The sequence below is a fragment of the Prionailurus viverrinus genome, chromosome X (assembly GCF_022837055.1).
Source record: "Prionailurus viverrinus isolate Anna chromosome X, UM_Priviv_1.0, whole genome shotgun sequence".
NCBI lineage: Eukaryota > Metazoa > Chordata > Mammalia > Carnivora > Felidae > Prionailurus > Prionailurus viverrinus.
In genome coordinates, this window is record NC_062579.1 from 79,064,609 (window position 1) to 79,092,446 (window position 27,838).

General features: G+C 39.5%; 1 protein-coding gene across 1 annotated transcript in view; it reads left to right on the forward strand.

Annotated features, from left to right (window-relative positions):
• Window positions 1–945: 945 nt before the first annotated feature.
• Window positions 946–27,838, forward strand: part of NRK (Nik related kinase) — a 158,945-nt gene continuing 132,052 nt past the window's right edge. The window contains exons 1-2 of the mRNA XM_047843920.1: window positions 946–1,002; window positions 9,168–9,233. Coding sequence (XP_047699876.1) covers window positions 946–1,002; window positions 9,168–9,233 — 123 coding nt within the window. The remainder of the gene's footprint in view (window positions 1,003–9,167; window positions 9,234–27,838) is intronic.

Below are 27,838 nucleotides of genomic sequence, written 5' to 3' on the forward strand. Positions count from 1 at the left end.
GCCTGTCCACGCCGCACTGCCCTCATCTAGTGGCTTCGAAGGCCGAGCTGTGGTAGCCCTGCTATGCACTTGGTGCTTTTTCCCCGCCCTTACAGGGGCTCGCCTAGGTCTGATCCCTAACCCAGTGCCCAGTCATTCCCTTATCTAACTTGATGGGTCTTTGAGTAAATGAAGCAATAAAATCAGAGGAGCATAAAGAGAAAATAGACAACTAGAAAAGTCACAAGTGTTTAATGGAGAGGAGGGCGCGGGCTGTTTGGACTGTGACAGAGCTGTGAGGCCCAGACTGGGAGCGGCGCGGAGCGGGACCGGTTTTCCGGGGCTGGCAGCTGCCTCGAAAAAGTTTCCTCTGGAACACTCGCCAGCGGGGGCGGGGGCGGGGGCGGCAGGCGCAGCGGTGTATGTGGGAGGGGGCGTGCAGGCGGGGGAGGCCGCCAGGGGCGACTAGCAAACCGTTATAGTCCTTCAGCACCTCCCTTGGCCAGTGGCCCCCCTAGCCCGCCTCCCCGCCGCGCGGCTGCCCACCTGGCGACGTGACGCTGCACCAATCCTCTTCGAGCTGCTCCCGGGGGTGGGGGGGCCCTCCTTGTACCGCCCCCCTCCCCACCCTGAAAGAGGCGCACCCTGCCGGGGCAGACACTGCGCTCTCGCCCGCAGAGCACCCCTCTAAACTTCTTGGTCTCCAGGACGGACGCTCAGGCGCTTCCCTCGCCTTGGCCAAACTTGCTTTCCCGCCTCTCAAATTCGACTTCCTTGCACTCCAAACTCTTTTCCCTCCAGTTTCCCCTCCTCTGTCTCCCAAGCCATAAACCCCGGTCCCCAATTCTCTCCCCCCACCCCCAACGCACTCTCCCTTCTTCTCTCCCTTTTCAAGTTCTTGTCCGATTCCACCTCAGGCTCCAAGCGTTCCTAACTCAGTCGCCCGCTTTCCTTCAGCTCGAAGCCATGGCGGGACCTGGGGGTTGGAGGGACAAGGAAGTCACGGATCTGGGCCACTTGCCGGTGAGTAGAGGACGCCCATCGCCTACGAAGTGCTCTCTTCTTCGGGCTCTGAGCACTGGGGTAGGAGACGGACTTGGGCAAGTCGGGCTAGGACAGAAGTTCGACGGGACCACGGGCGCGGAAAGAGACCCCGGAGTTGGCTTGTGGAAAAGGCGCTCCCCCGCCAGACTCCCGGCCGCGCCAAATTCACGAAAAGGCAAAGCGACGGGGGTGGGAAAGAGAGAAGAGGTGGCAGTGGGGTGGTGCGGGCGCTGAAATACGGGACATTTTCTAAATGTGGCCCGTTTTGCCTAGTGGTGCTCGGATACCTGTACTTCCAGAACTCGAGGAGAGGCCAAAAAGCAAGAGGATGCTTGGCTTCCTGAGAGCACTCTTCCCTGTCACCCCGCCGCTCTGTCGTTTGCTTCTTTTGCCAAAGCAGATGCCCACTCGAGGAATGACCTTTACTTCTAGGTGACAGGGGGCTAGAAAATTAAAGCTTTGAAGGTCATTTCTCTCACTTTATAATGGCGCTTTCTAAAACCTTATTCTGCCAGGGCACTGTTCTCGATTTAGTATTGCAGGAGCGAAAGCACTCGACGCCGCTTGGGGAAGAAGTGAATTCTGCACACCCCAGTTTAAAAAAGAAAATATTGTGCTCACTAGCTATCCAGATATAGATTTTTCTCAGGGTTTTCGTTTGTGAATTCTCTTTTTTCCAAATGCCCGGCTTTCCTCCAGAGTTGTAATTGATTGGCGAGCTATTATCACTGTCGTTATTAGTAGAGTTATTATTTTAGCAGTGCCGTTTATTTCATTGGCATCTGGTCTCTCACAGATATTGGATTCCACCCAACTCCGTTTTTTAAGTTCCCTTTTTAGACTGGCATTTCACTCGCACCCTCTCTTGAATGCAAAGGGCCCCTGGACTCTCTGAAAAGGAATAAGCATGCACCATGCTGGAATGATCACCAGGCAACTGTAGTTCAGGGCAGTGGCCTTCGTGCTTTGGGAAAAGCTAAATATTAACCTTGAGGTTATAGGACTATTCAGAGTCGCAGTGCTTTAATTTTATACATATTTGCCATTTAAAGATTGTCTTCTTAATGAGGGCAGACACCTGTCCCCATAAAAAAAATGGGGCATTCCCCAAGCCTCACCTATATAATTTTATACTAGAATGGTGTAGAGGAGGTGGTGATGCACATGGGTAACATTTTAGCAAATTGTCTTCAGTCTTAAAGAAAGGAACTTCAATATTGACATGTTGAGTTGCAAATATTAACATTATGGTTATTGATACAGCTTTATAAAATAAATTCACAAAATATTTAGAAGTTAAATCTTTTTTTACGCTGCATACATGAAATTTCTGGCATGTGGAGGCCTCAATTGGTGGTTTCCTTTCTGAACAGAATTTTCATATTTTGACTAGATTTACTCTGAAGTAAAAGTGTAAAATCAATGAATAAAATGTTACTGTCCTCCAACATTCCCTATATATGGTGGGAGAAAGAGGGAACAAAAGCAAACTAGGGCAAATATGTGAAACCACAAATAAGTAAACTGAAATAAACCCTTTTTTTTCCTAAAATTGACTGAAGAGTGGAATTGGTAAGACGTCATAGAAATGATATAGTAGGGAATTCCAAACCCGGGGGGGGGGGGGGGGAAGGGTTTTATTGGTACAAAAAAATGGGGGGAAATGGCCCAGACTAACTGACCCCATCATGGCCCTTGGGCATAAGAACTTGGTGAGAGCTGAGGAGATAAGGAGAAAGGCTATAATCTTTACATTGCAGTTCAGTGCAATATTAGTTTTCTGGGATTTGGTCGGGGTGTGGAGGGGAGAAAGATGAGGCTGGTTTTTAATGTAGGAATAGGGGAAACAAAACCTAAGGGCATTGATGCTTAATTTCATTTTATAGACTTCGTGAAAGTGTTGTAAAGTCGTCAGCTTCTAACAATTTTTAAATTTTTATTATACAAGATCCATTTTATCTCATTGTGGAGGTCATCACCATAGCAAATTATGCATATTTAAGCAAATTATGCCCAATTCTCCCCTCTCCCAAACAGCCAGGTCTAAACCCTAAGAAATCTAGCAGAAGAGTAGCACTCCCTTCAGAATTTCCTTACCGTCAAATTTCTAGAGATGCAAAACATTCACTATTGCTTTGGTCACAGAGGTATATTCTTAATGATTTGATATTTCTTTGCATTTGACTTATTTCCTGAGGAAGTAGAAGTAAAAGTAAATGAAGAAGTCAAAAGACATCTAGATTAGCTTTTTGGAAGTTTGCACCTTGATAAAAAGTAGATGATAAAGCAAAGAAATCTGTATAGGGTGGGATCTCTTCTGATAATTAGCCTCAATGTAATTATCCTCATAGTATATTAAGGTCAGAAGGTTGGCATCAATCAACACCAAATATACCAATTTGACAATAGCCACATAATAAGGGGAGATTCGGACCTTGGTATATCACACTGAGCAAGAGATAATCTTGCAGATTTTAAAATTATTAAATATGGGTCTAGATTAAGATTGATATATTATGTCCTTTGTAGAGCTGGCCAGCTAAATGACCATAAGGCAAGGACCCTTGAGAGAGGTCAGGCTTACTGTGCAAACTTGGATTTAAAGAAAGCGGTAGAAGCTTATTTGGTATTTTTTTAATTAGATATTATTTTTAAACCTAAAATAGTAAGCAAGAGTGAAAGCTAGGGAAGCAGGAGAGGAGGGGAAGGAATTGTATAACCTTTTTTGCATAATACACTAAAGTTAGAGACATAAAGAGACCCAACATAGTAATCAGAGAATGACAGGTCAGCTATATTTAATAGGTTGCTGTAATTTTTCTTTCTGATTTACCACTGAATAAATGTTTCCTATAGATGACAAAACAAAAAAGAAAGTACAGAGATTTGTGGTTTGTGCTTACTTTTGAAAACACAATTGCAAAGCCTTGTGTGTGTGTGTGTGTGTGTGTGTGTGTGCACGCATATGTATGTATTATTTTCACCTTGCCTGCAAGCAATACCTGGATCTCCTCTCTCTCTCTCTCTCTCTCTCTCTCTATATATATATATACACACACACATATATATAGGCATACAAGGAGAAAAAATTAAGATGTATATATACATGTATATATATATGCATATATATACTATATACATATATACATGTATATATATACATGTATATATATATGCATATATATATACTATATACATATATACATCTTAATTATTTCTCCTTGTATGCCCATGTCACTCAGTCCTTGGGACTGGAAACTATTTCTTCATCTCCAAATCTGGCACGTCTTTCACTATGATAGTCCCCTTTGCCTTCGTGCCCAGTATGGTAATGACACTCCTCATGGCTGTGGCCTTGGTATTTGACACTGCCATGTGTAGTCCTAATCTATATTGGGGTCAGGAGTAGACAGGCCGGCAGGACAGTAGTGGCAGAGGTGATCTGAAATAGCACATGATCCAAAAACTATATTTGAATTACATTAGGTTTATATTTAAATATAACTGTCAGCTTTCCCAGTCTTCCACCACCCAGACCAAGCCTGTCTTCCACACTCAGTCCTGAGAACTTTCCTACTTTACAAGAACCTTAGCCCCCTGTTTTGAAGCAGTTTTACCTTCTAGTCCACAAATATTGAAACATTCAGCATGTCTTCCATTATGTATTTCAGAGCATCACCTCAGTATGACACTGTATTTCAATCTATTTTCTCAGTCTCCCCACCGGCCCCCGCCACTTTCTAGAGCAGTTTATATTACTGCACAAGAATAATGCACAAGAATCATTTGGGGGGATCTTGGGACCCATCCCCAGAAATTCTGATTTCATAATTCGATGGTAGGGATAAGGAATCTATATTTTAAACATGATTCCCCAAGTCTATACAGTCCATAGTTTGAGAAACATTGGTCTTGAGGAAGAGGTTTTCCTTTCTAAATGTTCCATTTGGATTGTGAAGCCCATTCCTCTATCTCTGTAACACTCTCTCTGGCACTTGCTGTGTTACATATGTCATTTTCAGGTTTTTCTCTTGATAAACTTTTCATAAAATCTCTACTTCTAATATTTAAAACAAAAGAAGAAAAGTCTCTGCTAGTCCTTCTAGGTGCTGTGCAATCTTTTCCCTTTCTTTAGCTGTCTAATGGCTTGTGTTCCCTAGTTTGTTTTTTTTTTTTACTACCCTGAATCTAAAGCTCTTTACTATTCATACTGACCACTTATCAGTACCCTTTGTTCTTAATTTCTGCTATATTTGTTTCTGTTGATCAGCCTCTGCTTTTGAGCCTCCTCCATGACCAGTGAACACTGCCTTCTAGTGGCTCTTTTTCTTCCTGTTACCCCCAACCCCCTATCCTTAATAAAATTATCCATCAAGGTGCTAATTGTGCCCCCTCTCCTGGAATTCAGACGACAGAAACAACTCCTGAAAATGTGGGGTTTCAGGTAGCAACCAGACCAAGACCTTTAAATTGCCGGAGATATTTTAGATACATAGAAAATATAACAAAGTGTAAAGGATTTGTCTAGTATTTTATGGTTCAAAAATATTTTAAGACTAGAATTTTCATAATTTCTTTTGAGAAAAGCTTTTACAAACTCTAGAGTTTCTTTTTGAGTGACAATTTTTTAACCAAAAAGAACACCAATGCATATTAAACCATCAAATAATTCCCAAATTATTGTAGCAATCATAGATACAAAGACCTTCTTCTGCTGGTTCCCTTTTCTCAGAGTGGCAGGGCAGAGAAGAGGACCAAGTAATTATGGAGATCCCTCTGATGTTGACTTTTTAATGTCATAGATACCAATAAAAAGGTTCTCTTTCAATGTTTACTTCCTCGGGAGCCTGGAATAGACTTTCTGTACCATTCAGTGGGAAATCTAATATAAGAAATTGAGTAATGGTACCCTACTAATTAGCATAGTTTCTCACCTCTTTTTTCCCCAAGTTTGATAATTATTTAGTCTTGAAAGATACTATAGTGGAGATGGGAAACAGAAATATTACATGAAATTAAGTAAAAAAGTACTCTTAGTATAGATGAATACTAAGTTGAACTGCTTTTAAGAACAGAAGAAAGAGTTTTATAACATTCTTTTTAAAAATATGAGCATGAGAGGGAGCCTGGGTGGCTCAGCTGGTTAATGTTCAGAGTTCGGCTCAGGTCATGATCTCATGGTTTCGCAGTTTGTGAATTGGAGCCCCACATTGGGCTCTGTGCTGACAGCTCAGAGCCTGGAGACTGCTTCAGATTCTGTGTCTCCCTCTCCCTCTGCCTCTCCCCCACTTGTGCTCTCTCTCTCTCTCTCAAAAATAAACATTAAAATATTTTTTTAAATATGAGCATGAGGGGGCGCCTGGGTGGCGCAGTCGGTTAAGCGTCCGACTTCAGCCAGGTCACGATCTCGCGGTCCGTGAGTTCGAGCCCCGCGTTGGGCTCTGGGCTGATGGCTCGGAGCCTGGAGCCTGTTTCCGATTCTGTGTCTCCCTCTCTCTCTGCCCCTCCCCTGTTCATGCTCTGTCTCTCTCTGTCCCAAAAATAAATAAACGTTGAAAAAAAAAATTTTAAATATGAGCATGAGGAGAATTAAAATGTTTTGGTCATTTATGAGCAGAAAACATTTCCAAACAACATGAATACAGATAAAATAGGACCCCCAAGAATTCCACAGGTATTTTATTATCCCAATCCATTTCTTTGCTTTTTTTGAATAATTATATACCTGAGTTCAAATATGAGTATAAATAATACATTTATTATGCTTTTGAAGGCTAGAAAAAAGCTTAAAGATATTTAGGACTTTTGTGCTCAAAGATTCAGAAGTAAAGTTTTTCAGGTAATACAGTAATTCTCTAATATGTGGTATTTTTCCAGCTAAAATGTATCTTTAACTATAACAAAGAATGGATTACCAACAGGAAACAACTAACACATTTGATTCTTTTGACAGATGGCCAGAGGTTGTTCCTCCAGAATTAATAATGTCTAATATAAATCCCTCAGTAATATCCTTCAGAGAAATATGCTAATGTGATGAAGTCTTTAAGCCAAACCTTCACAACTCCTTTGTTGGCTATCTTATTTTCCCATTAAACTTTCAATGAGTTATAACAACAATGACATGCTGAATATCAAGGCCACTATAACAATCTATTTTTACTTCTCTTAAATTCACAAAATTATCATTTTAAATAACTTATATTTTCATTGAGAGTATGTTACCTGTACTATTTGGTTATAATAATAGAGTGCATATTGTGACATTGATTTTGATGATGACTTTAAGAAAGTAGGCTGCTGTTTTCTCTAACAATGGTCATATCAAATCCAATCAGGATTTTAGAACATTATAACCTGTTTTTTTACTATATAATTTTAAAGCTAGGAAATCACCTAACATAAAACCTTCATTTTATATATGTGAAACTGAGTCCCAGAAAGAGTAAATATCTTACTCAGAGTCCTATAGTTAATTAACGGCAGAGCTGGGGCTAAAACTCCAGTATCCTGACTCTGTCCAGTTGAATACTTATTGACTGAAGTAATCCTAGAACTGTGTCAATTTCCTATGACACTGTTGATAGATTACACAAATATCATGACAGTTTTAAGAAGTCCATTGTTGCAGTCATAATACATTGCATATCCTCAATAATTTTTCCGTTTAGTTCGCATTTGTCACAATGATAAAAATGTTTTCTAACAGGGTTAAGCAAAGTTTGTGTTTATAAAATGTGCTTTCTATATAAAGCATGTGAATGTCTAAGGATTTGCCAGCGATCCTACCACTTTGTGTATAAACTGGTGTCTACTCATACCTCATTTAGGTTTTGCTAATATAGCAAATTAAGCTGCTAGAATAAAAGTTTAAGTAGTGATAAAATTTAAGAAACCATGTTTTGTAGTGAACAAGAAAGGGATATCCATAGTAAAGTTAAGGAAGCAATGTTTAAGAATGAATATGGAAATCTTAGGAATCTGTCCATAAACATGTTTAGTCTTCTATGATGCCACATTCAGGATTAAGACACAGAAAATGTCAGCAGGGAACGTGTGCCATAAAAAGATATTCAACTGATGCAAAAATTAGCTTAAAAATAAAGAACACCCCCTCAACTGTCTAGTTAAAAAAAAAACTGTTCTTAATACCATGCTCTTATTTTGCTATTCATCTATAGTTTTTAGTCTGGTTCTATTGACTTAGCCTTATTCAAGGAGCCATACATATTCTTTCTGGGTGTAGCACTAAAGATTATTTATTTACTTATTTACTTTATTGAAGTATAATTAACATATAGTATTATATTAGTTTCAGATGTGCAATACAATGATTCAACAATTCTATACATTACTCAGTGCTCATCACAATCAATTTTATCTATTTCGCCCATTGGCCTGCCCCCCTCCCATACCTCCCCTGTGACAACCATCAGTTTGTTCTCTGTATTTAAGTCTGGTTTTTTGTTTGCCTCTTTTTTTACTTCGTTCATTTGTTTTGTTTCCAAAGTTGCACATGTGAGTAATATCATATGGTATTTTTCTTTCTCTGACTTATTTCACTTAGGATGATACACTCTGGATTCATTCATGTTGTTGCAAATAGCAAGATCTCATTCTTTTTCACGGCTGAGTAATATACCATTGTATATATACCACATTTTGTGTTATTCATATTTAGAGGTGATATTCTTTCCCAAGAATTACCATTATGTAAATAAACTACCCAGAATTTGTATCCAATTTCTACTCATCGTTGCTGTGTGCTAAACTTTCTGCCTAACACTCAGAAAATGAATATTAAAAGAGTATGTCAACTGAAGGTAGATAAATTTATTTCTATTTTAATAATTTCTCTAATTGCATTAGGAATATACTTCAACTAGACATAATTGTATGCATTTTACAAGTTTGTGATAATTCATTATACAACTGCTTAAGATTCATGTCATTGTTTCTTTTCTATAAATGATTATACTCTGTCCAGGAAAATTGTGACATGTTTATTCTTTTGGTAAATGACACCATGTTCTTCCCATGGAAATTCTAAGGGAGCAAGGAAGATTGGAAATACAATTCTAGATAGTTTAATACTTTTCTATTTTTCCAAGAAGATTGATATATTTTGTTCTACATTTTTGCAGGATCCAACTGGGATATTCTCACTGGATAAAACCATTGGCCTTGGTACTTATGGCAGGATCTATCTGGTAAGTGGAGTTAAATTCTGTATTGGTTATTCATTTTCTATAACAACAATGATTGCAAGTCAGAGCCCTACACTGCAAAGCAAATAATGACAAAAGCATTTCACTTTGAGAGATGAATCAAATTAAGATAGCTCAGTGATATCTGTGAGAATTATTACAAAATAAATGGATTGAAAATCTACAGTGAATGAACCTACCAACCAAAGGTCTAAAAATTATTAGCATACCATTAATAAAATCAACAGAAAAAAAATTAATTCAAATAAGAAGTACCCAAATAAAAATATCATTTGTTTTATGTTATACATCCATAGCATTCTAATTACTCACATTCAACTTTTAAACTGAATGTTACGAAAACAAACATTTCCACAGCATTCTACATCATACTGTGTGTCTGTGTGTGCACATGTGTGTAACAGAGTTAGCCAAATAATCTAACAAGAAAAACTCTGCATTTATTTAATGATTATTTATCAAGCACAAAGTATGTGCCAGGCACTGTAATAGTCCCTGTAGATAAAGTGATTTAAGGGTTGGGAGAGGACATTTTTACATATTTTAAGCACACAAATAACTGTTTATTTGCAATTATATTCCTTGTGTGGTTGTTGAGGATGATGTTGATACATTTTAGGTAAAGGCAGGGACACTGTTAAGGGCTGGCTTGGAGGGGGGCTTACTTTAATGGTCCCATCACCTTGATCAGGTGCCCTTCCCTCACTAACATGGGAAATAGGCATTTTCTCAGTCTTTTGTGAAGTTCTGTACAAATGTAGTAGTGTTCCTTTTCCCTAGGCCTTTCCCTCAAAAACCAAATCACTATCATTAGGCTGATCCTTATTGTAGACTGACCACAGGTCTTCTACATATGGATTATATAGAGGTGTCCTGGTATAGGTCCAGTGGAAGAGGCTTCATTGTAGTTCAGACACAGTTGCCCTCTGCTTGCCAAGCCTGGTACCTTTAGGCTACATCTTCCTAGAAGGAGATTTTTTTAAAAAATCATGTACCCAAGTTGGGATAGGGAAGATCTTTAAAATTTGCACAAAAGTACCTATAGCATTGAAGTTGAGTAGTAGAAGTAGCATTGTGGAAGGTTCCTAAAAGCAGAAGGTACCTTGGTGAATAAAGGGTAAATATTGGTAAATGCCAATAATTGTGACAAAAGTTTTTTCAAGCCATTTTGACTTTACCTATTAATGGAATCAATAAGGTATAGACAGTGATGTGATACAAACGCAAGTATGTTGTTTATGTCACTTCACTTGCATCTCAGACTGATTGATTAGTTAACAATTGTGTGATCTAGGTGAATTTTGCCACCATATGCATAGACACATACACCTATATGCGTGGAAGTTCTTCTTCACCTCTTTACAGCATATTTATAATCTTCATGACTCCATACTCATTTTAATTCTTGAAGGGTATGTATGTATGTATGTGTGTGTATGTGTGTAAGTGTGTGTAATTGTATGCATGTGTTTAAATATGTGTGTATATTTGTTTTTATTTGAAAGAATAAAGCTCTCTCCACCACCAGATTTTGGGAATAAAAACATCAGTCATATAAGGTAAAAGGCAAAGGTAAGGTTAGATAACACACAAAGATGGTTTCTCATCATCAGTCATCAGAACTGTGATGCCATATAAAGAAGAAAAGTTGAGGGTAAAAGGTGAGTTGTACATGGTAATTCCCTCTCTCTCTTTTTTTTCAAACTATGGTTTATTGAGATGTAGTTTGAATTTGGTAAAATTTGCCCTTTTAAGTATACAATTCTAAGAGTTTGGACTAATACATTTCATCATGTAACTACCACCAGAATCAAGATTTTTCCAACATACATCTTAAAATACACAGTATACCTTTAAGTAATATTCTTCAAGTAACACTTCACTATGTGGTGTCCCAGCTTGTATAGTATGGTTATAGTTGTTACACATTTTTCTTTTTTTAAATTTTTTAATGTTTATTTTTATTTTTGAGAGAGACAGAGCATGAGTGGGGGAAGGACAGAGAGATAGAGGGAGACACAGAATCTGAAACAGGCTCCAGGCTCTGAGCTGTCATCACAGAGCCTGACGCGGAGCTCAAACTCAGGAACTGCAAGATCATGACCTAGGTCAAAGTTGGACGCTCAGCCAACTGAGGCACCCAGGCGCCCCATATTTTTCTTTTACGTGTGATATAAACCCACAATACTACTTCTCTGTTTCCCATACTCAATACTATTACTTTTTATTTAGTTACCTTTTAGAGCAATTAAAATGAAGAAAATATTTTTATTCATTTGAGCCATTTCTGGAATGTTAATTTCTTTGGAAAAATCCAAGTTTCTATTCTTAAGCATGAAGAATTTTCTATAATGTTTCTTATAGTGTAAGGCTTCTGATAATAAATTCTCTGCCTTTATTTATGTGAAAATCCCTCATTTCTTCATTTTTGAAATATATTTTCATTGGATATAGAATGTTATGTTGACAATTTTTCTTTCAGCAGTTTAACAATAATCAGTCTATTGTCTTCTGGCTTTCATAATTTTTGAAGTGTGTCATTTCTATCTTTGCTTCTTTGTATTTTTCTTCTTGCTAATTTTAAGACTTTTCTCTTTAACTTTTTCAGTGATTTAAATATGAAATGTAGGGGTTTTTTTGTTTTGTGTGTGTGTAAGCATGTGTGTCTTCAGTGGACTATCATCCTTGGGGTTCTCTGAACTTCTTGAACATGTAATTTGACGTATTGTAATTACCCCAATTATAATTTGGGTGAAATTCCTGACCTTTATCTCTTCAAATATTTTTATTTTGCTTTCTTCTGTTTCTTCTCCTTGTGGAAAACCAATTTTATATTTGTTAGGCCATTTGATATTAACATACAGCTCTTGGATGCTCTATTTTGTTTCTTATGTGTGTTTGTATGTGTTCATGTTTATTTGCTCTTATTCTCTTTTCTCTTTGTGTTGCACTTTGGATCAATTTTTTTCCTATCTTCAGTTTCACTTCTTACTTTCTCAACTTTTTTGAATCAACTGATAAGACTATCAAAGGCATTTTTTATTTCTTTTACTGTTTTTCATTTCTAGCATTTTCACTTGACTTTTTTATAGTTGACATCTCTGCTGAAATCTCCATTTGTTCATGCATGTTTTCCATATGTTTCATTAAAACATTTAACATATTAATTATAGTTATGTTAAATTTTCTGTCCACACTTTGAATATCCAAGTCATCTCTAAGGATGGTATATTGATTACTTTGTCTCTTGAGAGTGAACTGTTTGTTTGTTTGTTTGTTTGTTTCTCAAAATGGTTGTTTGAATGCCAGACATCATATGTAGAATAGTAGAGATTGAAATAAATAGTAATTATGCCTTGAAATGGGCACGCTTGTTCTTCTAAGTCATTAATATGGGAGGTTGAGTCAGTCTTTTAAGATGGGCTATATTTGGGTTATGTTGTTGCTATGATTACCCTCAGTTCGCCAGCTTCAAGTTCTAACGTTACTTTGTGCTTACATGGTGGTAGGGTTCTCAGTATTCCTGTGATACCCTCAGCTTTAGACCTTCCTTGTGCATCTGTGTCTCAAAGAGATTCTCTCTTCATGCTCCTGTGCTTCCCCTAATGTATGCTGGCATTGCTTCTTATTAAGTGTTTGTTAGCCTGATGGTGTGGGACAGGGAGGAGTTCTCTGCTTTTTTTAATTCAGCCTCAGCCTTAGACAGATCCTATGCCTCCGGATTATGGGAGTAGGTTTTTTCTTTTGTTTTTTTTTTGTTTTTCTTTTTTTTTTAGCTATTCTTTCCCTGTGCTAGTTGTAGCATACTTCTTAATGGTCTGAGCTCAGGACTAAATCCTGACCAGAAGTAGAGAAATTATTATTATTATTTTACATTTCCCCCAGCTTCAGTTGGTTTTCATTTATATACCCTGGGGGGAACAGAGTTTGCTGCCCTTCCCCTGAAGTTTAAGGCTCTTATTCCTAAAGGAGAAAGGAGTTGGACATGGTTTCATGTTTTTCCTACTGCAGTGGCTTCTGCTGTCTCCCAGGTCAGTACCATACATAAAATCCATGGAGAAAAGCCTGTGAGTGTGTATAAATTCCTCTTATATCTATGGCTCCTGAGGGTATTGTACTCTCATGCTAGCCCATACTTGGCCTTTAGCAGTTCATTAAAAATTTAGCTGAATTCTTTATACCACCTTCTATGGTGATGTTGCATTTCCCCTGCAGCCACAGGTGAGCCAGTGCTAACGTTCCATCTCTCCTTGAATCATCTTTCATCAGACTTCAGGCTAGTTGGTTTCCTTAAGTCTTATCTCTAGGCTCAATAAAAGTTATGATTTTCTAGGATATTCAGCTTTTTCTTCTTGCTAGGGTGGGGGTGGCACTCTTTCCTGCTTTCCACATTCTTATCAGGAGCCAGAAGTCCATGTCAATTCCTTTAACTGAATCTGCATGAAACATCTACCATATGCTAAATCCTATACATATTTTATATGTACCTATTCAGATCCAGAGGTAGAAAAAACTTTTCACCATCAGATCGTCAAAGCAGAAACCTCGATGTTACAGAAAGTAGATGATTACACATGGTTTACTTACATTAGACGGATTTTCCTTTGTCACTCATTGATGTGACCTCTTTTTTTCTATCTCAAATTAATTTCCTTCTGAAAAAGTCTTGGGATGGTGTTACTGTAAACTAATACCTCCTTCATGGAATATAACCTTGAGTATGTAGGAAACTCTTTTAAAAGGTTCTTACACTTTATGCCAATAATCTCAGTTTTGGAAATCAATGATAAACACAAAAAATGTATAAAAAGCATAAATATTTATTTTAGCAGAAAGATAGCATATGTAGTGAAAATAGGGCCTGCTTTGGAACCAGGCAGACCTGATTCAGTGCTTGTTTGGCCATTAATTAGCAATGACCTTGAGCAAGTCACTTCACCTCTGAGTATACATTTCCTTATTTATAAAATGGAGCTAATAATACCTAACTTCCAAGATATAATTTAGAAACAACACATATAAAGTGCTTGGCACATAGTACATATCTTTTAAAGGTAGCTATTCATATTATTGTTACTGTTTCTATTATTTGTGAATAGAAAAATTCAGCAAAATCCTAAATAGTAAAAAACAAGATGAAGTAAATATCTATTCAGTCAATATATCAGGCTCTTAAAAGTAATGTTTATGAAGATATATACCAGCATAGAATTATCTTTAGTATGTGAAGTAAATTATTCCATATTATATATACACCATGATTACAGGTATGTTAAAAAAAACATGAACGTGAAAAATGGTGAATTAAATGGCTAGAATAGGATCCTGGGAAGATGGCGGCGTAGGAGGACGCTGGGCTCACCGCGCGTCTTGCTGATCGATTAGATTCCACCTACACCTGCCTAAATAACCCAAAAAACCGCCAGAGGATTAGCAGAACGGAGTCTCCGGAGCCAAGCGCAGACGAGAGGCCCACGGAAGAGGGTAGGAAGGACGGCGAGGCGGTGGACGCTCCACGGACTGCCAGGAGGGAGCCGGGTCAGAGGGGCGGCCCGCTGGCCAAGCAGAGCCCCCGAGTCTGGCTTGCAAAATCAGAGGGGCCCGACGGAGTGTGTTCCAACAGCAAGCGGGACTTAGCATCTGGGAGGTCATAAGTTAACAGCTCTGCTCAGAGAACGGGAGGGCTGGAGGACAACGGGAGGGAGAGTTGTTGAGCCCCGGACAACAGAGCTCAGCTTGGTGGGAACAAAGGCGCTCGCCAGCACCATCTCCCTCGCCCATCCCCCAGCCAAAATCCCAAAGGGAACCAGTTCCTGCCAGGGAACTTGCTTGCACCCCGCAAACACCCAAAGCTGTGCTTCTGCGGATCCATTCCTCCAGCGGGTCTGACTCTCTCCCGATGCTGCAAGGCCCCTCCGGAAGCAGATCTCTGAAGGAAAAGTGAGCTGAGCCTGCCCCTCCTGCCCCCGTGCACCTTGCCTATCCACCCCAGCTAATACGCCAGATCCTCAGCACCACAAGCCTGGCTGTGTGCAAGTAGCTCAAATGGGCCACGCCACCCCACAGTGAATCCCGCCCCAAGGAGAGGGGAAGAGAAGGCACACACCAGTCTGACTGTGGCCCCAGTGGTGGGCTGGGGGCAGAAATCAGGTCTGACTGCGGCCCCGGCCACCAACGCAAGTTATTCAAGACAGCACAGGGGAAGTGCCCTGCAGTCCCCCACCACCGCAGGGACTATCCAAAATGATGAAATGGAAGAATTCCCCTCAGAAAAACGTCCAGGAAATAACAGCTAATGAATTGATCAAAAAGGATTTAAACAATATAACAGAAAGTGAATTTAGAATAATAGACATAAAATTAATCGCTGGGCCTGAAAACAGTATAAAGGACAGCAGAGAATCTCTTGCTACAGAGATCAAGGGACTAAGGGACAGCCAGGAGGAGCTAAAAAATGCTATCAAAGAGATGCAAAATTAAATAGAGACACTACGGCTCCGATTGAAGAGGCAGAGGAGAGAATAGGTGAACTAGAAGATAAAATTATGGAAAAAGAAGAAGCTGAGAAAAAGAGAGATAAAAAAATCCAGGAGTATGAGGGGAAAATTAGAGAACTAAGTGATGCACTAAAGAGAAATAATACACGCATAATTGGTATTCCAGAGGAGGAAGAGAGAGGGAAAGGTGGTGAAGGTGTACTTAAAGAAATAATAACTGAGGATTTCCCGGATCTGGGGAAGGAAAAAGGCATTGAAATCCAAGAGGCACAGAGAACTGCCTTCAGACGGAACTTGAATGGATATTCTGCACGACATATCATAGTGAAACTGGCAAAATACAAGGATAAAGAGAAAATTCTGAAAGCAGTTAGAGATAAACGTACTCTAACACATAAAGGGAGACCTATAAGACTCGTGACCGATCTCTCTACTGAAACTTGGCAGGCCAGAAAGGCATGGCAGGAGATCTTCAATGTGATGAACAGAAAAAATATGCAGCCGAGAATCCTTTATCCAGCAAGTCTGTCATTTAGAATAGAAGGAGAGATAAAGGTCTTCCCAAACAAACAAAAACTGAAGGAATTTGTCACCACTAAACCAGCCCTACAAGAGATCCTAAGGGGGATCCTGTGAGACAAAGTACCAGAGACATCGCTACAAGCATGAAACCTACGGACATCACAATGACTCGAAACCCATATCTTTCTATAATAACACTGAACATAAATGGACTAAATGCACCAACCAAAAGACATAGGGTATCAGAATGGATAAAAAAAACAAGACCCATCTATTTGCTGTCTACAAGAGACTCATTTTAGACCTGAGGACACCTTCAGATTGAGAGTGAGAGGATGGAGAACTATTTATCATGCCACTGGAAGTCAAAAGAAAGCTGGAGGAGCCATACTTATATCAGAATAACTAGACTTTAAATTACAGGATGTAACAAGAGATGAAGAAGGGCATTATATAATAATCACAGGGTCTATCCAGCAGGAAGAGCTAACAATTATAAATGTCTATGCTCCGAATACAGAAGCCCACAAATATATAAAACAATTACTCACAAACATAAGCAACCGTATTGATAAGAATGTGGTAATTGCAGGGAACTTTAACACTCCATTTACAGAAATGGATAGATCATCTAGACACATGGCCAATAAAGAAACAAGGGCCCTGAATGATACATTGGATCAGATGGACTTGACAGATATATTTAGAACTCTGCATCCCAAACCAACAGAATATACTTTCTTCTCGAGTGCACTTGGAACATTCTCCAAGATAGATCACGTACTGGGTCACAAAACAGCCCTTCATAAGTATACAAGAATTGAAATTATACCATGCATACTTTCAGACCACAATGCTATGAAGCTTGAAATCAACCACAGGAAAAAGCCTGGAAAACCTCCAAAAGCATGGAGGTTAAAGAACACCGCTACTGGGGCGCCTGGGTGGCGCAGTCGGTTAAGCGTCCGACTTCAGCCAGGTCACAATCTCGCGGTCCGTGAGTTTGAGCCCCGCGTCAGGCTCTGGGCTGATGGCTCAGAGCCTGGAGCCTGCTTCCCATTCTGTGTCTCCCTCTCTCTCTGCCCCTCCCCCGTTCATGCTCTGTCTCTCTCTGTCCCAAAAATAAATAAACGTTGAAAAAAAAAATTTAAAAAAAAAAAAAAAAAAGAACACCGCTACTAAAGAATGAATGGGTCAACCAGGCAATTAGAGAAGAAATTAAAAAATATATGGAAACAAATGAAAATGAAAATACAACAATACAAACGCTTTGGGATGCAGCGAAGGCATTCCTGAGAGGAAAACACATTGCAATCCAGGTCTATCTCAAGAAACAAGAAAAATCCCAAATACAAAATCTAACAACACACCTAAAGGAAATAGAAGCAGAACAGCAAAGACAGCCTAAATCCAGCAGAAGAAGAGAAATAATAAAGATCAGAGCAGAAATAAACAATATAGAATCTAAAAAAACTGGAGAGCAGACAAACGAAACCAAGAGTTGGTTTTTTGAAAAAATAAACAAAATTGATAAACCTCTTGCCAGGCTTCTCAAAAAGAAAAGGGAGGAAGATGGCGACGTAGGAGGATGCTGGGCTCACCGCGCGTCCTGCTGATCACTGAGATTCCACCTACACCTGCCTAAATAACCCAGAAAATTGCCAGAGGATTAGCAGAACGGAGTCGCCGGAGCCAAACGCAGACGAGAGGCCCACGGAAGAGGGTAGGAAGGGTGGCGAGGCGGTGCGCGCTCCACGGACTGGCGGGAGGGAGCGGGGGCAGAGGGGCGGCTCGCCGGCCAAGCAGAGCCCCCGAGTCTGGCTTGCAAAAGCAGAGGGGCCTGACGAACTGTGTTCCGACAGCAAGAGCGACTTAGCGTCTGGGAGGTCATAAGTTAACAGCTCTGCTCGGAAAGTGGGAAGGCTGGAGGACAAAGGGAGGGAGAGCTGCTGACCCCCCGGACGACAGAGCTCAGTTTGGTGGGGAACAAAGGCGCTTGCCAGTGCCATCTCCCCCGCCCATCCCCCAACCAAATCCCAAAGAGAACCAGTTCCTGCCAGGGAACTTGCTCGCTCCACGCAAACACCCAACTCTGCGATTCTGCAGAGCCAAACCTCCGGCAGCGGATCTGACTCCCTCCCGCTGCCACAGGGCCCCTCCTGAAGTGGATCACCTAAGGAGAAGTGAGCTAAGCCTCCCCTCCTGTCCCCGTGCACCTTCCCTACCCACACCAGCTAATACGCCATATCCCCAGCATCACAAGCCTGGCAGTGTGCAAGTAGCCCAGACGGGCCATGCCACCCCAGAATGAATCCCACCCATAGGAGAGGGGAAGAGAAGGCACACACCAGTCTGACTGTGGCCCCAGCGGTGGGCTGGGAGCAGACATCAGGTCTGACTGCGGCTCCGCCCACCAACTCCAGTTATACACCACAGCACAGGGGAAGTGCCCTGCAGGTCCTCACCATGCCAGGGAATATCCAACATGACCAAGTGGATGAATTCCCCTCAGAAGAATCTCCAGGAATTAACAAGAGCTAATGAACTGATCAAAAAGGATTTAAATAATATAACAAAAAGTGAATTTAGAATAATAGTCATAAAATTAATCGCTGGGCTTGAAAACAGTATACAGGACAGCAGAGAATCTCTTGCTACAGAGATCAAGGGACTAAGGAACAGTCACGAGGAGCTGAAAAACGCTTTAAACGATATGCATAACAAAATGGAAACCACCACGGCTCGGATTGAAGAGGCAGAGGAGAGAATAGGTGAACTAGAAGATAAAGTTATGGAAAAAGAGGAAACTGAGAAAAAGAGAGATAAAAAAATCCAGGAGTATGAGGGGAAAATTAGAGAACTAAGTGATACACTAAAAAGAAATAATATACGCATAATTGGTATCCCAGAGGAGGAACAGAGAGGGAAAGGAGCTGAAGGGGCACTTGAAGAAATAATATCTGAGAACTTCCTTTAACTGGGGAAGGAAAAAGGCATCGAAATGCAAGAGGCACAGAGAACTCCCTTCAGACATAACTTGAATCGATCTTCTGCACGACATATCATAGTGAAACTGGCAAAATACAAGGATAAAGAGAAAATTCTGAAAGCACCAAGGGGTAAACGTGCCCTCACATATAAAGGTAGACGTATAAGACTCGTGACCCATCTCTCTACTGAAACTTGGCAGGCCAGAAAGAATTGGCACGAGATTTTCAATGTGCTAGACAGAAAAAATATGCAGCCGAGAATCCTTCATCCAGCAAGTCTGTCATTTAGAATAGAAGGAGAGATAAAGGTCTTCCCAAACAAACAAAAATTGAAGGAATTTGTCACCACTAAACAAGCCCTACAAGAGATCCTAAGGGGGACCCTGTGAGACAAAGTATCAGAGACATCACTACAAGCACAAAACATACAGACATCACAATGACTCTAAACCCGTATCTTTCTATAATAACACTGAATGTAAATGGACTAAATTCGCCAACCAAAAGACATAGTGTATGAGAATGGATAAAAAAACAAGACCCATCTATTTGCTGTCTACAAGAGACTCATTTTAGACCTGAGGACACCTTTAGATTGAGAGTGAGGGGATGGAGAACTATTTATCATGCTACTGGAAGCCAAAAGAAAGCTGGAGTAGCCATACTTATATCGACAAACTAGACTTTAAATTAAAGGCTGTAACAAGAGATGAAGAAGGACCTTATATAATAGTTACAGGGTCTATCCATCAGGAAGAGCTAACAATTATAAATTTCTATGCACCGAATACCAGAGCCCGCAAATATATAAAACAATTACTCATAAACATAAGCAACCTAATTGATAAAAATGTGGTAATTGCAGGGGACTTTAACAGTCCACTTACAGAAATGGATAGATCATCTAGACACACGGTCAATAAAGAAACAAGGGCCCTGAATGAGACATTGGATCAGATGGACTTGACAGATATATTTAGAACTCTGCATCCCAAAGCAACAGAATATACTTTCTTCTCGAGTACACATGGAACATTCTCCAAGATAGATCATATACTGGGTCACAAAGCAGCCCTTCATAAGTTTACCAGAATTGAAATGATACCATGCATACTTTCAGACCACAATGCTATGAAGCTTGAAATCAACCACAGAAAAAAGTCTGGAAAACCTCCAAAAGCATGGAGGTTAAAGAACCCCGCTAGTAAAGAATGAATGGGTCAACCAGGCAATTAGAGAAGAAAGTAAAAAATATATGGAAACAAACGAAAATGAAAATACAACAATCCAAATGCTTTGGGACGCAGCGAAGGCACTCCAGAGAGGAAAATACATTGCAATCCAGGCCTATCTCAAGAAACAAGAAAAATCCCAAATACAAAATCTAACAGCACACCTAAAGGAACTAGAAGCAGAACAGCAAAGGCAGCCTAAACCCAGCAGAAGAAGAGAAATAATAAAGATCAGAGCAGAAATAAACAATATAGAATCTAAAAAAACTGTAGAGCAGATCAACGAAACCAAGAGTTGGTTTTTTGAAAAAATAAACAAAATTGACAAACCTCTAGCCAGGCTTCTCAAAAAGAAAAGGGAGATGACTCAAATAGGTAAAATCATGAATGAAAATGGAATTATTACAACCAATCCCTCAGAGATACAAACAATTATCAGGGAATACTATGAAAAAATATATGCCAACAAATTGGACAACCTGGAAGAAATGGACAAATTCCTGAACACCCACACTCTTCCGAAACTCAATCAGGAGGAAATAGAAAGCTTGAACAGACCCATAACCAGCGAAGAAATTGAAGCAGTCATCAAAAATCTCCCAACAAATAAGAGTCCAGGACCAGATGGCTTCCAAGGGGAGTTCTACCAGACGTTTAAAGCAGAGATAATACCTATCCTTCTCAAGCTATTCCAAGAAATAGAAAGGGAAGGAAAACTTCCAGACTCATTCTATGAAGCCAGTATTACTTTGATTCCTAAACCAGACAGAGACCCAGTAAAAAAAGAGAACTACAGGCCAATATCCCTGATGAATATGGATGCAAAAATTCTCAATAAGATACTAGCAAATCGAATTCAACGGCATATAAAAAGAATTATTCACCATGATCAAGTGGGTTTCATTCTTGGGATGCAGGGCTGGTTCAACATTCGCAAATCAAGCAACGTGATACATTACCTTAACAAAAAAAAAGAGAAGAACCATATGATCCTGTCAATCGATGCAGAAAAGGCCTTTGACAAAATCCAGCACCCTTTCTTAATAAAAACCCTTGAGAAAGTCGGGATAGAAGGAACATACTTAAAGATCATAAAAGCCATTTATGAAAAGCCCACAGCTAACATCATCCTCAATGGGGAAAAACTGAGAGCTTTTTCCCTGAGATCAGGAACACGACAGGGATGCTCACTCTCACCGCTGTTGTTTAACATAGTGCTGGAAGTTCTAGCATTAGCAATCAGACAACAAAAGGAAATCAAAGGCATCAAAATTGGCAAAGATGAAGTCAAGCTTTCGCTTTTTGCAGATGACATGATATTATACATGGAAAATCTGATAGAGTCCACCAAAAGTCTGCTAGAACTGATACATGAATTCAGCAAAGTTGCAAGATACAAAGTCGATGTACAGAAATCAGTTGCATTCTTATACACTAACAATGAAGCAACAGAAAGACAAATAAAGAAACTGATCCCATTCACAATTGCACCAAGAAGCATAAAATACCTTGGAATAAATCTAACCAAAGATGTAAAGGATCTGTATGCTGAAAACTATAGAAAGCTTATGAAGGTAATTGAAGAAGATTTAAAGAAATGGAAAGACATTCCCTGCTCATGGATTGGAAGAATAAATATTGCCAAAATGTCAATACTACCCAAAGCTATCTACACATTCAATGCAATCTCAATCAAAATTGCACCAGCATTCTTCTCGAAATGAGAACAAGCAATCCTAAAATTCATATGGAACCACAAAAGGCCCCGAATAGCCAAAGTAATTTTGAAGAAGAAGACCAAAACATGAGGCATCACAATCCCAGACTTTAGCCTCTACTACAAAGGTGTCATCATCAAGACAGCATGGTATTGGCACAAAAACAGACATATAGACCAATGGAATAGAATAGAAACCCCAGAACTAGACCCACAAACGTATGGCCAACTAATATTTGAAAAAGCAGGAAAGAACATCCAATGGAAAAAAGACAGTCTCTTTAACAAATGGTGCTGGGAGAACTGGACAGCAACATGCAAAAGATTGAAACTAGACCACCTTCTCACACCATTCACAAAAATAAACTCAAAATGGATAAAGGACCTGAATGTGAGACAGGAAACCATCAAAACCCTAGAGAAGAAAGCAGGAAAAGACCTCTCTAACCTCAGCCGTAGCAATCTCTTCCTCGACACATCCCCAATGGCAAGGGAATTAAAAGCAAAAGTGAATTACTGGGACCTTATGAAGATTAAAAGCTTCTGCACAGCAAAGGAAACAACCAACAAAACTAAAAGGCAACCAACGGAATGGGAAAAGATATTTGCAAATGACATGTCGGACAAAGGGCTAGTATCCAAAACCTATAAAGAGCTTACCATACTCCACACCCGAAAAACAAATAACCCAGTAAAAAAATGGGCATAAAAAATGAATAGACACTTCTCTAAAGAAGACATCTGGATGGCCAACAGGCACATGAAAAGATGTTCAGCGTCGCTCCTTATCAGGGAAATACAAATCAAAACCACACTCAGATATCACCTCAGGCCAGTCAGAGTGGCCAAAATGAACAAATCAGGAGACTATAGATGCTGGAGAGGATGTGCAGAAACGGGAATCCTCTTGCACTGTTGGTGGGAATGCAAACTGATGCAGCTGCTCTGGAAAGCAGTGTGGAGGTTCCTCAGAAAATTAAAAATAGACCTATCCTATGACCCAGCAATAGCACTGCTAGGAATTTACCCAAGGGATACAGGAGTGCTGATGCATAGGGGAACTTGTACCCCAATGTTTATAGCAGCACTCTCAACAATAGCCAAATTATGGAAAGAGCCTAAATGTCCATCAACTGATGAATGGATAAAGAAATTGTGGTTTATATACACAATGGAGTACTAAGTGGCAATGAGAAAAAATGAAATATGGCCTTTTGTAGCAACGTGGACGGAACTGGAGAGTGTGATGCTAAGTGAAATAAGCCATACAGAGAAAGACAGATACCATATGGTTTCACTTTTATGTGGATCCTGAGAAACTTAACAGGAACCCATTGGGGAGGGGAAGGAAAAAAAAAGAGGTTAGAGTGGGAGACAGCCAAAGCATAAAAGACTGTTAAAAACTGAGAACAAACTGAGGGTTGATGGGGGGTGGGAGGGAGGGGAGGGTGGGTGATGGATATTGAGGAGGGCACCTTTTGGGATGAGCACTGGGTGTTGTATGGAAAACAATTTGACAATAAATTTCATATATATATATAAAAAAAAGAAAAGGGAGAGGACCCAAATAGATAAAATCATGAATGAAAATGGAATTATTACAACCATTCCCTCAGAGATACAAGCAATTATCAGGGAATACTATGAAAAATTATATGCCAACAAACTAGACAACCTGGAAGAAATGGACAAATTCCTAAACACCCACACGCTTCCAAAACTCAATCTGGAGGAAATAGAAAGCTTGTGCAGACCCATAACCAGCGAAGAAATTGAAGCAGTCATCAAAAATCTCCCAGCAAATTAAAGTCCAGGACCAGATGGCTTCCCAGGGGAGTTCTACCAGACGTTTAAAGCAGAGATAATACCTATCCTTCTCAAGCTATTCCAAGAAATAGAAAGGGAAGGAAAACTTCCAGACTCATTCTATGAAGCCAGTATTACTTTGATTCCTAAACCAGACAGAGACCCAGTAAAAAAAGAGAACTACAGGCCAATATCCCTGATGAATATGGATGCAAAAATTCTCAATAAGATACTAGCAAATCGAATTCAACGGCATATAAAAAGAATTATTCACCAGGATCAAGTGGGATTCATTCCTGGGATGCAGGGCTGGTTCAACATTCACAAATCAATCAATGTGATTCATCACATTAATAAAAGAAAAGATAAGAACCATATGATCCTGTCAATCGATGCAGAAAAGGCCTTTGACAAAATTCAGCAACGTTTCTTAATAAAAACCCTTGAGAAAGTCGGGATAGAAGGAACATACTTAAAGATCATAAAAGCCATTTATGAAAAGCCCACAGCTAACATCATCCTCAATGGGGAAAAACTGAGAGCTTTTTCCCTGAGATCAGGAACACGACAGGGATGCCCACTCTCACCGCTGTTGTTTAACATAGTGCTGGAAGTTCTAGCATCAGCAATCAGACAACAAAAGGAAATCAAAGGCATCAAAATTGGCAAAGATGAAGTTAAGCTTTCACTTTTTGCAGATGACATGATATTGTACGTGGAAAATCTGATAGACTCCACCAGAAGTCTGCTAGAACTGATACATGAATTTAGCAAAGTCGCAGGAGGCAAAATCAATGTACAGAAATCAGTTGTATTCTTATACAGTAATAATAAAGCAACAGAGAGACAAATAAAGAAACTGATACCATTCACAATTGCACCAAGAAGCATAAAATACCTAGGAATAAATCTAACCAAAGATGTACAAGATCTGTATGCTGAAAACTATAGAAAGCTTATGAAGGAAATTGAGGTAGATATAAAGAAATGGAAAAACATTCCATGCTCATGGATTGGAAGAATAAATATTGTCAAAATGTCAATACTACCCAAAGCTATCTACACATTCAATGCAATCCCAATCAAAATTGCACCAGCATTCTTCTCGAAACGAGAACAAGCAATCCTAAAATTCATATGGAACCACAAAAGGCCTCGAATAGCCAAAGTAATTTTGAAGAAGAAGACCAAAACATGAGGCATCACAATCCCAGACTTTAGCCTCTACTACAAAGCTGTCATCATCAAGACAGCATGGTATTGGCACAAAAACAGACACACAGACCACTGGAATAGAATAGAAACCCCAGAACTAGACCCACAGACGTATGGCCAACTAATCTTTGACAAAGCAGGAAAGAACATCCAATGGAAAAAAGACAGTCTCTTTAACAAATGGTGCTGGGAGAACTGGACAGCAACATGCAGAAGATTGAAACTAGACCACTTTGTCACACCATTCACAAAAATAAACTCAAAGTGGATAAAGGACCTGAATGTGAGACAGGAAACCATCAAAACCCTAGAGGAGAAAGCAGGAAAAGACCTCTCTGACCTCAGCCGTAGCAATTTCTTACGTGACACATCCCCAAAGGCAAAGGAATTAAAAGCAAAAATGAACTACTAGGACCTTATGAAGATAAAAAGCTTCTGCACAGCAAAGGAAACAACCAACAAAACTAAAAGGCAACCAACGGAATGGGAAAACATATTTGCAAATGACATATCGGACAAAGGGCTAGTATCCAAAATCTATAAAGAGCTCACCATACTCCACACCCAGAAAACAAATAATTCAGTGAAGAAATGAGCAGAAAACATGAATAGACACTTCTCTAAAGAAGACATCTGGATGGCCAACAGGCACATGAAAAGATGCTCAATGTCACTCCTTATCAGGGAAATACAAATCAAAACCACACTCAGATATCACCTCAGGCCAGTCAGAGTGGCCAAAATGAACAAATCAGGAGACTATAGATGCTGAAGAGGATATGGAGAAACGGGAACCCTCTTGCACTGTTGGTGGGAATGCAAATTGGTGCAGCCACTCTGGAAAACAGTGTGGAGGTTCCTCAGAAAATTAAAAATAGACCTATCCTATGACCCAGCAATAGCACTGCTAGGAATTTACCCAAGGGATACAGGAGTGCTGATGCATAGGGCCACTTGTACCCCAATGTTTATAGCAGCACTCTCAACAATAGCCAAATTATGGAAAGAGCCTAAATGTCCATCAACTGATGAATGGATAAAGAAATTGTGGTTTATATACACAATGGAGTACTACGTGGCAATGAGAAAGAATGAAATATGGCCCTTTGTAGCAACGTGGATGGAACTGGAGAGTGTGATGCTAAGTGAAATAAGCCATACAGAGGAAGACAGATACCATATGGTTTCACTCTTATGTGGATCCTGAGAAACTTAACAGAAACCCATGGGGGAGGGGAAGGAAAAAAAAAGTGGTTTGAGTGGAAGAGAGCCAAAGCATAAGAGACTCTTAAAAAGTGAGAGTAAACTGAGGGTTGATGGGGGGTGGGAGGGAGGAGAGGGTGGGTGATGGGTATTTAGGAGGGCACCTTTTGGGATGAGCACTGGGTGTTGTATGGAAACCAATTTGACAATAAACTTCATATATTGAAAAAAAATGGTTAGAATAGTGATATACTGCATGTAATTTTTCTATTCTATATTTCTAATGTTCATAATGTTATATCATTTATGTAAAAACATACATATTTGTGTATATATGTTAAATATATGCATGTGGATGTATGTATTAGTACCAAATGCTATATCAATACCCTGTACAACAAAATAGAATCATGATACCATTCAAAATTAATCTCAGAGTGACTCATAGAGTCCTTTTCTTTTTCAGTGCTTCCAACCACCTCCCCTGCTGTTGTTTGTTTTTAGTTAACGTCTCTCCAGTGTCTTCCAGCTTGTTTCCAAAGCCTTGTTCTCTGGCAAGTTTCCAGCTGTCTGCTGAGGTCTGTGCACATTTAAATGAAGGCTGAGTTACACACTCCACATTCTAACCCATTTCTTTCCCTGATTTTTCTTTTAATTAGATACCTATCTTTCTATCCTCTCCCACCTGCAGCCAGCACAAACCTCACTTAAAATAGTATGTTTTATATTTCTTTCTTCTTTTAGGAGAAAGTACTATTATTTCTTCTTTTTTACCCCTATTAGAGTCATAAAACAGAGTTTTCTCTTCACCTTTATCTGCTACTCTCATAACTTAAGGGTTGTCACTTGAAGTAGAGGCATACTTGGAATTTTCCCATGTGAGACCATATTAGTAAAAATAAAGTTGGTTGGAACTTGTTTTTTAATGGTACTATTAGAAAAATAAACAATTTCCCAAAGAGCAATGTACACAGAGAGACCACAGTTATTTTATGAAATATTAAGAAGGAGACCGAGACCCTTTAGGGTAGCATAGTGGGTGGCAAACTATCTCTCCCACTAACTGACACTATACATGTAACTTGACTTTTCTGGGTCAGTTTCCTCAACTATAAAATAAATGTGTTAGAATAGATAATATCCAGGGTTCCATCCAGCTCTTTGACAGTACACCTAACACAGTGCCTAGAACTCAATTAAAATGTAAACTACTCTTATTCTTATTGTCATCAGCATCCTAGTAACTGTCTTATATTCCCTTCACCACCTTGCAATACAGAAGCTTCTTATTGGCTTTTATTTAAAGTAGTTCCTCATTTTACCAAATAAAATGATTGTTACCATGTTTTTTTTTTCTATTCTTTCCTCTACTACTTGATAGAAAGACCCATTATTTTAGCTCATT